The 12,554-nt window shown below is 38.6% G+C and overlaps 2 protein-coding genes across 3 annotated transcripts in view; one reads left to right on the top strand and one right to left on the bottom strand.

The window, feature by feature from the left end:
* Nucleotides 1-1,812: 1,812 nt before the first annotated feature.
* Nucleotides 1,813-8,572, bottom strand: hormad1 (HORMA domain containing 1). Of its 2 annotated transcripts, XM_017428512.3 has the most exons (16): nt 8,334-8,572; nt 8,024-8,083; nt 6,994-7,138; nt 6,857-6,920; nt 6,656-6,692; nt 6,481-6,501; nt 6,323-6,349; nt 6,158-6,225; nt 5,893-6,044; nt 5,354-5,511; nt 5,106-5,174; nt 4,653-4,713; nt 4,280-4,332; nt 3,890-3,973; nt 2,817-2,870; nt 1,813-2,360 (listed from the first exon to the last, which is right to left on the bottom strand). In XM_017428512.3, exons 2-16 carry the CDS (start codon nt 8,054-8,056, stop codon nt 2,268-2,270), a joined length of 1,119 nt encoding a protein of 372 aa, XP_017284001.1. In that variant the 5' UTR covers nt 8,057-8,083; nt 8,334-8,572; the 3' UTR covers nt 1,813-2,267. The 2 variants fall into 2 exon arrangements, with proteins under 2 accessions (XP_017284001.1, XP_017284003.1); XM_017428514.3 differs by lacking the exon at nt 2,817-2,870.
* A 231-nt stretch (nt 8,573-8,803) lies between these two features.
* The window catches only part of ensab (endosulfine alpha b), an 8,847-nt gene continuing 5,096 nt past the window's right edge, over nt 8,804-12,554 (top strand). Inside the window, exons 1-2 of the mRNA XM_017428558.3 lie at nt 8,804-8,981; nt 11,540-11,662. Coding sequence (XP_017284047.1) covers nt 8,925-8,981; nt 11,540-11,662 — 180 coding nt within the window. The 5' untranslated portion in view covers nt 8,804-8,924. The remainder of the gene's footprint in view (nt 8,982-11,539; nt 11,663-12,554) is intronic.

Here is a 12,554-nt window from a genome sequence, read left to right as displayed (position 1 = left end):
CCTAAAGAAATGTCTAAAAAAGTAATGTAATTATTTAGGTGTTTTGTAACAGCTGACCTCTTGTAAAACCTGTGTGGTGAAAAAATAAATTTGTATAAGAATGTTCAGGTTAAATTTCATCTTTTTTTTTCTTCTGAGCACATTTTTTTGATCTGAATGACATTTTCCCTGGATTTCCTCCAACGCCTCGGCCCACTACCTATTTCCAAAGGCTTAACAGCGAGCGGGGTACTCTGCTGGGGAAGCGCTAATCAGCTCGGAAACATTTGCTGGCCTTCTGGCAAGGTCAGAAGGGTCACGGTCTTTGGGCTGGATGTCCACTCCGTTCCTAGCTCCTCCCCCTCCAACTGTACAGTTCAACCCCCCCTTGGGCCCTATAGGCCCTGCAGGCACAATCATCGCACCACAACTATAGGCGCACAGAAGCTGGCTTTAATCTATATGGAGCCCTGGGATGGATTGCGTCTGTCTGTCCATCAGCCTGTCAGTGTGTCTTGCCTTGAACATACTGAGGTGGCCCCTGAGCTGCGTTATCGACTCAGACAGGCCGAACCCAGATCAGTGATTGGTCTGCAGAGGCGTCAGGCCGGTCCCTCCTGCTGTTTGACCAGCTGATTGATCTGTTAACACTGGCCGCTGGATGTGTGTCCCTGAATTTAATTTCAGAATTCATTTCTGGGAGACATGTGTGCACAGAAATGATGAAGAGTCCCAAGATCCAAGTCAAGGATTGAGGGTGGAGGCAAAGTAAAACTGCGATTTCTTTTCTCTCACAAATGTTGGGTATTTGTAACGTGCTTGACAGGAACACAGATTTTTTTTTGTGTTATTTCTCCTTTTTCCAACAAAAATGTGATTCAAAGTTGTCCTATTCTCTGGTGGTTAATTCTGTTTTTGTATCACAGTAAGGCATTTCATCAGTGCACTTTTGTGTTATTATTCCAAACTGTTAGTCATGTTTTGCCATTTGGAAACTATTAAATATTGAATTTTTGTGATGCAATATTGATAGGAAGATATGGGTTCAACGAAACACGACGTCACCTGCAATGGAACCTTAAACATCCCTGCTTCTATCAATACTCTGAGAAGCCTCTGCTGTTAAATTAATAGAATGTGTTGAAAAATGCCACTGGAGTCGGGCTGTGAGGTTAGGTAACCCTGATTCATTTCACAGCTCATAAAGAGCGTCACTGCACCGTTGAGTGTCCACCACGGATTTCCTACACCACTCTGCTTTATGCCTCTCTGTTATAAAAAAAAAACCTGCACACACTATGAAATAAATGTGATGACCAACGGAACCGCTGCTAGGAAGTGAGGATTGATTTGATGGAGTCTCTTTCACCCTTCTGGCCTGCTGCAGACATGTGAAGGGGGGGGCTGCTTGGATATGCATCACAAAGGCTTCCTGCAGTATTGATCTGCAGTGGGTTAAGGCAGTCTATCAGCAAATGTCCCTCTCTCTGGGAAAAACAATAGGAGATTAAAAACACACAGCTTGCCGGGCGGGAGGCTGCTGATGGGCCTTTATCTGGGCCCAAAGGTCACAGTGTACAGATATAATCCACTTTCACTTAACAGCTTCATTCAAGACACCTCACATGCAAATGGTGACATTTGAGAAACATTTTTTTTCCCTGAGACCTCTTTTACAGAAAGGAAGTTAAAACCAGGAGACATTTCTTTTTTCCAGATGAAGAAACTGTTTTGTATGGCCTCGAGAGCTGCATTTAGTCTATCAATCATTTCAGTTTAATCCTGGGTCCTAAAACTCAACTAAATTTAACAAATGAGCCAAGGTAATTTATGTGTTTTTAAACAATGTTTATAAAAACAGTTAGCAAATATTTCAAAATATGGAAAGATTGGAGCAGAAATGTCAACCTTTTATGTCTGCAACTGTTCTAAAATATCCTACGGTTCCCATTCTGTTGTAGTTCTTAGTTCCCTCATCACATTCATGAAACAAAAAGGTTGTGTTTTATTGAAATTTGCAGACCAAACTTACCACATTAACTCAGAACGGTAACAACAAACATAACCATTAAAAAACTTTGTTGCAAAATGTTTTAGGCCTGTGTGTCAGTCAAATAAACGAAACTAAACATTACTTTAAACCACTATTTAGTCCAAACTTCAAAAATGTTTCTAAAACATGTTGAAAACTGTTTGTTTTTTTAAAGATAAACCAAAGAACTTGTGATTAAAATTCAAGTTATTACAAACCACATGAGCCGAATCAACACGGGGACACTGCAGGGAGGTCAACAGTGATCTTTAGGCTCGCTGAATTTACGCTTCTTCTTAGCTACGGGGGCTGACGATTCCTGGCTGCTGAGGATGTCGTACTGAGAAACCTGAAAACAGCAGAAGAATCATGCCGTCGACATTTAAAGAACCTTAACATCCCACTCAGAGCTGACTCATCGGGGAAACAAACAGGGATCCTACGCATTTTCCACTTCAAAAATCAGCCTAAATCTGAACATGACATCTTCATCTAGGTTCAAGTTCAGCTGCTTTATCATAAATCAAACAGACTTTTTATTTTTTATACTGAGATACAGTTCATGTGGAGACAAATGGTCGAACACATTTATTCTTTAACAGCTAGATAATGATTTGAAGGTTAAATCTATCAATACATTTTCTAGACTTGTTAAACATTAAGGCATATTTCTTCAATGTTCCCATATAAAGATTATTATATTCAAGTTTATTAGGACCAACTACCTTCACAATTTTTTAATCTCGATAATATATTTTTTAAATATGAAGTCAGAGTTTTGAGAGTGATTTTAGGAGTTTATTACCATTTTTTCCTTCACTGTTGCTGCTGGTTTGCTGTTCACAGTTAGGTTTGTTTCCTGCCCACACACAGAAACATGCTTTTAAAAGCCTTCTGAAACCTAGTTCAATATTAAAGCACATTTGAAATAATGCACTTTAAAAAAAAACTAAATTCTTGTCTTTTGTGCACACACGTCAGTACCAACATTATAACCCCTGACAGGTGAAGTGAAAGTCATTATTTATGTCAGAAAATATTCAACTGGGAAATTTTGTCAACTTCAAATGATCTCCACTCAAACAGCCCTAAAGGTGATGGTTGTTTCTGACACCTCCATGCTTCTGCAGCAACAATGCTCACAAATGAAAGAATAATAAGAGGAAGGGGTTAATCCGATCCCAAAATGTACTAAATCCTACAGCAGACAGTTTGATTCTAACGTGGCTCAAAAAGCTGATTTAAGGCTTCTGCATGGTTCCCACAAACCTTGTTCACCTTGTTGTTTGAAAGAGAAGACTTTTGTGTGTTTTCTCACTAGATATTTAACTCAATTTGTCTGTCTCTGTAGTCCGTGAGTCACTAACTGCAAATAACAGGAAATCTTTTCTGCAAAACGAGTTCCTGTTGTGTTCCTCCTGCTTGTGATTAAACTCGTAGTCTTCTTTGTTGGGCTATCAGCGCCTTCTTCTGTCATATGTGCTGCGGTCAGATGCAGAGTAAAAATATTAAGTGCCTTTAAGTAACACTAAGAACCTCCAAATTACCATGTTAGGTGCTTTCAATGTTGGGGCTGATTTGTATAAATGTTAAAACATGAGAATAACAGATTTATAGTTGCAATTTTATATAAAACATGCCAGTTAAAGGTTATAAATAATACTACACATGCAGTCTTGTGTCCTTCAAAAAATGTTTTTTTACATTAACAAAATGTGTGTTGTCTTACAGAACAACTTTGTTTTTTCTTACATTTTAAACCTTGCAAACAGTCTGTGACTCATAGTCAGGCAAAGCTACCTCTTCAGACTGAAGTTGTTTCATGGTTTAGTTGTTAAAGTAAAGAGTTAAAGCTGAGTTTTTAACTAGTTAACTGACCATCGTGGACTTGATTATTCGTCCACTCCTGGTCCTCTTCAGGCCCACGTCCAAATCAGAGGCTTTCTTCACCAGAGTGTCCATCTGACAAAGGATAATGTAACCAATAATGTAAGCAACTTTTAAACAGACTTAGTTGTCTTTTGCTGCTTTTCTGCACACACCCTAAAGTCATCCTGCATGTCTGAACTGCTGCAGGACTCTTGATCTCTCTGGTTTCTAAATGATGCCTTGTGTCTAAACAGCCTTTTTTGTCCAGTTTCAACTCAAAAGGAATTAAAAGGCATCAAGCTACCGTTTTATGGTAAAGGATAAAACACAGGAGAAGCCTTATATTCAGCCACTTTAAATTATTTATTGCTCACAAAGGGTTGAAGGAGGCATACATACCTCTGTGACTTCCTCACAGGTCCCATTCTTCTCATTACAGCTCATCTGGATCTCTTTAATTCACAAAAAGTGAACAGTTTTTAATTTACGTAGCCACTGTTTAATTTTAAAAAATAAACTGACATACGTTTCACCATAATACCTGAAAATTACAGAAATTACAATGTAATGTCAAATATATAAGTAAAATTTTAATTTTTAATTTAGGTCTTGATAGATTGAGGTTTTCAATTAATATGAGCCATTGTTATAATCTCTGGCAAAAATAATTGCTCTCATTCTAAGATCCTGATTCATATGTTTTATTTTGTAGCAAGAAAGAAAAAAAGATTTCAGACCAGACCAAACCCAGAATGTTTTTCTGGATAATTACCGGTGTTATTCAGGTCTGTGTTCTTGTTGTCAGGTTTCTCCACTTGTTTGGGAGCCGTACCCTAAACAGGAAGGTATGTTAACTGAACATGACGCATTTGAACATGTGAAAAGCACACTGACTACAACAATAAACTGTGGTGAAAGCTTGTCCAACAGGGCTGCCAACTCTGAAGCAACTGACACTTTTCACATGCTCTGTGATCACGTGCCTAGTTTCTCAAGAGGCAAACAAATTCCTAACAGATAATGTCACAGAAAAACACAGGTCAGAGAAGGCAGGGGTGTGTTAGTCTCTTTCTATTAGAAGACTCTTTGAACTGCACACGACGAGGAAATTAAATCAGATCACTTCAAACCACGTTAAAAAAACAAAACAAAAAAATCACCGGAAGCTTCAAAACCCACTTTACTGTGCAGACTAAAGACACTTCACGTCTGAGTTCTTACACACCTGTGTTATAACATCATGCTCATCGATCCTCATAAGCCACTTCTCCTTCACAGAAACATTCTCCTCCACCTGCAGACGGAGAAGCAAAGCTGTGAAGCACCGGCTGCAGGAAACCTTGTTAACTACGAGGGCGATTTTCACCAAAAAATAATAAAACAAAAGCTTTCAAAACAATTGGTGCAGACGTGTGTGTGTGTTTCTCCTGTAATGTTATTTGAAACTTTTATATCCACACTCTGCTGCGTCACCTGCTCCAGTCTCTGCTTCTCGGTGGCCATGTCAAACTTAACGCAGTGAAATGGGGTGGCCACCTCTCCCATGGCCAGTTTGACCGGCTCCTGCTCGAACTCCATTACGTCTCCTTCAGCCTCCTTAAAGCCTGGTGGCTGGTAGTCGGGAGGAGTGACTAGGAAAGAAAACAAAACCAAACAAAATAATCATGCATGCAGAGAAAATCAAACACGCTGACATTGAAAAACTAAAAAAAAGGAGCCAAATGGCTACTTCAAAAGTCTAAATGTCTTTTTCCCACCAATGATCGTACCATGTGAACTGGAAAAAAAACTGGGGAGGATCGATTTTATATTGTTGAAAAAAAAAAACAGTTTATGTCTACATCAACTAAAAAAAACCTAACCATAACCTAAAATAAGAACACCCGTTAATGTGTAAATATATGCTGAAAAAAAGGTTAAACCAAAGTTCCAAGAGGCCGCATACAAGATAATCGGAATACAATAAATAATGATAAAAAGGCAAACAAAAGGCTTGATGATGTTTGTCTTACCATCCTCATAGTAAGCCAGCTTCATGTTGAGGCAGACATTTTCTGGCAGCGGCCCCAGATTCTGCATCAGCGTGTAGAGCTTCCTCACCAGCAAGATGCTGGCTTTCTTAGTGTTTCCACATGACATCGTTGACAACTTCTGGTTGGTGTTACTGATCAGAAAAACAAGAGGGAGAAAAAGAAAATTATAAAAATAACACAAACCATCAGGGCAGAACTTTTTAAATGTCTCCGTCGTTCACCCAAAAATAAAGCAGGAAAATACCTTTCAAAGTCCAAGTGTGCTCCATCTGTAGTGTACTGGATCCTAAACTGGTAATACTCAGTCACTATCTGAAACAGAAGAAAACATTAGACAAAATATATATGCTGTATATATATTAATTTACATTAATAGGTGTGAAGTGGCACAAAAAAGTCTGACCACTACCTGGGGGTTCTCAGGGTCCATATAAATCTTAAAGAAAAAAGAATAAAGTTAATTTTGCAAAGATGAAATCTCATATATTTGACACTGTCACTTTCTGAAGCTCCTAAATTTAAGTACCCAAGAACCCGTATATGTAAACAAATGTTAGCAATACTCACAGACATTATAACGGTCCGCAGCTGGTAGGGGACAAAAGTATAAACAAAACACAATTTGACTCCATTAGTTAGTGTTTGAACACATACTGTAGTGCATTTATCTTGTCTGGTTCATAAAACCTTAACCAGGTTTACATCACAAATATTCTCAGAAAAAAGGTTAAACGTGACTTACATATTTCTTCTGGATGGCATCAAAGCAACCCTGCATCCTAGAAATAAAATGTACAGACAACATACAGAGTCACGGAAAACACACAACAATTAATCCAGATTTATTCACCATAAAAAACAAGAGGTGAATTCTTCTAATGTGTCAAATGTAAATGTTAATGCACAGTATATAATCTTAAATATAAGCTATAGTGTTGTTTACCACTGAAGTATCTGAGAGGCACCCAGACAGCTACGATCTCCTTTAAGGATCATCACTTCCTGATCTGGTAAAGAAGAATATTTCTAAGTAGTAAATGGAAACAATGCAGACGAATGCAGTTTCGTTTGTAATCCAACCTTCAACATATTTGCTCCCATAAGCTCTCCCTGGGAATATTCCCCTGAGGTACGTGATACCAGAAACTGCAATGGCCAGAAGCCTCTTTATGACGACGAGAGACTGCTGCTCGGTGCAAACCTCAGTGGGCAACAGCTGAGCGGTCTGCAAGAGTGAGACAAACTCATCTGACATCTGGCTTACTTTTCTCGGCTACAGATCACATTACACTTGTGTACAGTTTCAACATGTTGTTTTAAAATGTCTGAAAAGGACTCAGAGATGCACTACTCCACTTTTTGAAGTTTTAATCAATATCTGAATTTGGATATCTGTCAAAAACAATATATTCCAACACCAAAGACACACCACTTACTGGGAGTGTGAAAAATAAACAGAAATAAAACAATAGTAATGCCAAATGTGTCTTACTTTTACCAAAATACAGATGCCTGAAATAGTTAGATAATGGTTTTGCCCTGGTCTCTGTGTGTTTGTCTTTTACCAGAATATCCCAAGAATCACTGAATGAATGACTCAAGATGGCCACCATAGCCACCTGACATTAGAAAACACAAAAATGGCTACAGCTCAGTTAGTTTTACAAATATTGAGCTAAAATGCATTGTGGTAGTAGCTGAGAGTCATCCTCAAAACGTACACCAAGCACCAACATTGTTTTCAAGGTTTAACCAAGATGGCTGCATCTCCATCATTTCACAGCATGAGAGGCTGAGGGCAATATGCATTCCTGCAAGGAAGGCTAGCTCTTTCATTTACTGTAAATTTATGGTGTGTTGATTATAAACTTTGAATGTAAAATTAAAATTGCAGTGTAAAATTATTATGAGGAAAAACAGCTGTAATGAAAATACTACAGGAAACCATAACTCAATATAGCTCACCAACAATTACAGTAAGAAACAAGCATTCAAACATGTCATCAGGTATTAATACATTCATCTGTGATGCTAAATTCTGCAGAATGCAATTTATTTCCTATTTCCTGTAAGTGGACTGACACTGTCATATACATTTAAGTAACTTTACCTGTGAAGGCCTCACTTGCTGTGCACATGCCATTCTTTGGTGGATGTAAAAAATAAAAATCTGCAAAAATAAAAAAGATACTACATAAGAGAAAGGTCTTATAAACCTAGCATCTTGATGTGGCTATATGACATTCTTGGCTAGTTGACATGCTAGCTGGCTAACTTAAAACGTCCAGATCATTAAATGTCAGCAATAATTCTGTACTAATATGGTAACAAGAAGGGTATATTTTCAAACATTACAGTGCAGTCCATTTAATGAAAGATTTTAAGGGCAACTTTTAGGTTTTCGCTGCAACAATCATTACCGCGAACAGAGATCCTCTAGTATTAGCCGAGGATTCAGCCGTTAGTCTACGCTTCCCTACAACGGTCACTAACAAGAGGCCAATCACAGAGCGGGGAGCCTTTTACAGACAAAGGCACAAAAATAACACCTACAGCTAACAGTTAATCAACGTAGTGTTGTTTTGTTCAATCACAAACGTTTTAATAAGTCAAACCGTGCAGGTTCCGTCGGTTATAGTATATTTTTTGTGTTGTTCTGGTACTTTGAGTTGATGCAGTGTAGCGCGGCCCCCGCATCGCCCCCAGCGGACATTTCATAAATCTATTGGACGACGCTCTGTCAATCACACAGCGTGTTGCAGTTGGTCGTATCCCATTGGCACAATGAAGGTAAATCTAAGTTTCTATTGGCTAGAGTCCGAGTCCATAACAACTAGGACATCCCTCCTCCTCAATGACGTCACATCTCGTTACGCCATTTTTGTTGGGGAGCAGTCGTGCTTAGAAAATCAGGATTAGATCCATAGCAGTAACATCTGACGTGATCCCGTTTAATCAACCCTTCGAGTTGTCTTCGAGTTGGACAGCTTCTTGTCCGCCACACTCAGACAATGTCGTCGGAAAACCTTGATTCAGACACACAGGTGGACTACGAGGACGAAAAACAGGTGGGTTTCTTGGCTGCTAACTGCAAAACATGCTAACGAGAAGAGGCTAACATCAAATAGCACAAGAGTGAAGTGTTTTCTGAACGCTGAGAGCAGCACATACGTTCAAAATACGGCTCCCGAAAGACACTGATAAGACATGGATCCGCTTTTTTATGTGAATTTAAGCAGGTTGAGTTTATGTGTCAGTGCATCAAGCCTGTATGTCATTGTTTTGTCCCTTGTCTTGAGTTATGGGCTGGAGTATTCAGCAACTTGGGCCTCTTTGGTTTGTACTAAAGGTTCTCTTAACATAATCTGAGTATCTAGTCTCTAATGAAGACCGAATGTGCTTATTAAACTCACTGCTACTCAAAACAATAAAGATATCATCACCAGATGAATATGGACCGATGTGTTCATCATGAAGACACCATTTCCAGACTCTTGAGTTTTTTGTTTTATTTATTTTTTTATTATTTATTCCCCTCCACATATGACTGTGACAACCAAGTGAAATATATTTCTGCATCTGCTTAGAATTGGCATCAGCAAACATTAGTTGATGTGGGTATATTTCAGCATCTTCTGCAAGTCAAATTCTTAAGTTTGCAACTTGTTTCAGACTGATCAAGTTATTTTAGTTTTTTATTTTTGGATTACTTGTGTAGACAGCCACAGTTAAGAAAATGGTCATAAAAGTGCAACATTTTTTTTATTTGATCATTCAAAATTCAACAAGGAGTTTTTTGGGAGGATTTGATTTAATCTAAAGAGAAATATATCTTTGTAATAGGGCTACATGGTGTGATATTGTTGTTTCTTATTGTGATGACAAAATAATTTGTGTTTAAAAACAAATTCTTTTCATTCCTCACTCATCACTATCATCTAAACCACGTGTGCAACAAGGCCAGTGAGAATTACTTAGATTAATCAGATATTATTAGCATGCAGACTGATCTATTGAAGTCCAAGCATACTTTTATTTGCTATATTGATATTGCGATGAAAATAATCTTTTGCTACATTGTGCAGCCCTACTTTGTATCTAAATGCAACTTCTTTGTTGCATCCATTTATCTAAATTGTCTTTTAAATTAAAAACTGATGTGGTCCAGCAGATTTAAAAGTTTGATCCTCACACTTCTGTTGGCAGACCTTTTGGCTTTGTATGAAACTTGATTGTGCAGAAGCTCATCATTTACCTGTTTGCACACATGTCTAGTCACAGCTTAAGTAAAAACAAATTGTTCAACTTTCACAGACATCGACTTTTATGACTGCAACAAATTTTAGAAAAAAATAAAATAGAGCTTGGCCTAAATCAACATGGTTTCATGTTTATAAAAGTTTCCAAGATTTATTAAATATTTGATAAAAATGTGAGGAAAAACGATACATCTAAACTAACTCTTACTTTTAACAGTCTTAAATAAAATGTCTTGTTGTTTTTTAGTTAACTGAGGCAACTTCACTGAGGTGCTGGAAAAAGCAAATAACATTCAACTTTCACATCACACCACATATTGCTGAACTGTCAAGTCAAACCTGAAAGCTACCTGAGGGAAATTTTACTTTCACTTAACAGTTTAAAGCTGTAATACTAGTGGGTACACAACGGATGTGTTTGTGGATATTACAGTTTCCTTGCGTTGGGACCAAATATAGTAGCTCATAAATTTCTCGCCAAGTGAACCGGCACGCTGAGCTATCCGTCCCCCTCCTCCTGAGGGAATCTGTTCATTGGCTTCTGTGTCCTGAGTCACATTTTATCCCTGTCCCAGCAAGCTTTGCAGACCTTGTGCATAGCTGAAGTCGGTCTGCACCTTTTGCTGCTTGTTCCAGGCAAGGAATGCATAAATGGTGTTAGTCTTATGCAGTCTTGTGTGCACTAAATAATTTCTATTTACTTTTAGTGTTGTAGGTGCTGGAACACATAGCTTTAGTTTCTTGACTTCAAACACAGTCAATAATTTAATATCGCCATGATTTGTGAGGGTCAGAGATCAGTCTTTAGCTTGAAATTTAATATTCAGCAGAAGCATGCAAATGTTCTCTTGCCAAATTCTTCAGAGATACAAACACCAAACATGGACTTGCCGTCAACATAAGTTTAGAAAGGTGCTTCTGGCCTCTCTTTTGGTCCTCCTTTTTGTTTATATGTAGAGTTGGCTTCTTTATCTGTTTTCTCTGAGATTCTAGTGACACAAGAGGCTGCAGAATGAGAGCATTCATGCTGTGACTTGTGGTATCATGTAGTATCTTCGGCTTCCAACAGTTCTAGCCCTAAACTTTAGCCCAATTCACAAGAGCGAGCTTAAATTTCAGCTGTAGATTTAAAAATAACATGTTGAGTAAATTGGTCTTGTGCACCACATTAGGCTCTTTCTGCATGAATTGTGGCATTTTGTCGAAAGACTGGAATTGTGGGATGGTTGTAAACAAGTGCTTTGACATTACCGGCTGTTCCAGTTAAACCTAAAGCTTTTCTGTGGAAATATTGGCTGACACTCTGAAGGGTCAGTGTTTCTTGTAAAACAAGGCTGTTTGAATCAATTTTGTTTTTCTCTCCACAGGACTCACAGGAGAAGAATTCAAACCCAGTGAAGGCAGAGGAGGCCAAGCTGAAAGCTAAGTACCCCGGCCTGGGCCAAAAGCCTGGAGGCTCAGACTTCCTGATGAAGAGACTACAGAAAGGGGTGAGTGACCATGGCGTGTGCTTGGCATAATCGACAACCCAGGCGCAGATTTGAAGTCCACAGTAGGTGTGTCAAACTTTGCCTGAGCACCTAAACAGTACTGAAAACATATTGGGACTGGTCTCACAGATGCTTGTACTTTGATCAGTTAAGCCTCTCGGCTGAAAGATTAACTTGTAAACTTCTGTTTGAAACTCAGTTCCAAGTTATTTTCTTTCAAAGCACAACATATATCTTCAGTACAATAAAACCAAGTTTTTGTCATACATTGATCTGTGCTTCAAGGCCAAATCCACCAAAGAACAGAGAGAAATGTTAGACTAGAGGAGAGTTCATCTGCATTATGCTGCATTATTAGGATGTGACTTGCAGCCTATATGAAAGAGCACTTTTAATTTGTATTATGAAGATCAGAGCACCCAGGCTTGGCTCTTATCCTTTTTACTGTTCTGTGACTCTTTCCACCTCCACATACTGTTTATGCTGCAGAGAACTTGCACCTCGCAAGACAGCTGAAAGTCAATCTGGGAGATGTGGGAAATCATAGGTTATGAGTGGGAGTAACCCAGGCAGGCTGTGGGAGAATGCAGCTGAGAATCACCAAAATTCATCAGAAGATTATGAACATCATTGGAGATGATTTACAGTTGGGTGTCTTTATTTATACTGCAGTGAGTTTAACTTTGAACAGGAGAGCATGACGTGGCAGTCCATGCCAGAAGGTGAGCACTGATCACAACTACACAGCAAATCCAGGAGGCCCAGATTAACACTGTCAGATTTGATTTCAACACTTTTAAAGTGTCTATATGGGTCCACACCAGAAAGTGTTAATTTAACTCTTTTTGGAGAGTTGGTACCTTAACTCTTATAAAGTGTCAAATATCAAATC

This window comes from Kryptolebias marmoratus, linkage group LG16 (genome assembly GCF_001649575.2).
Source record: "Kryptolebias marmoratus isolate JLee-2015 linkage group LG16, ASM164957v2, whole genome shotgun sequence".
NCBI classification, from domain to species: domain Eukaryota; kingdom Metazoa; phylum Chordata; class Actinopteri; order Cyprinodontiformes; family Rivulidae; genus Kryptolebias; species Kryptolebias marmoratus.
This window is presented reverse-complemented; position numbering and strand designations above follow the sequence as displayed.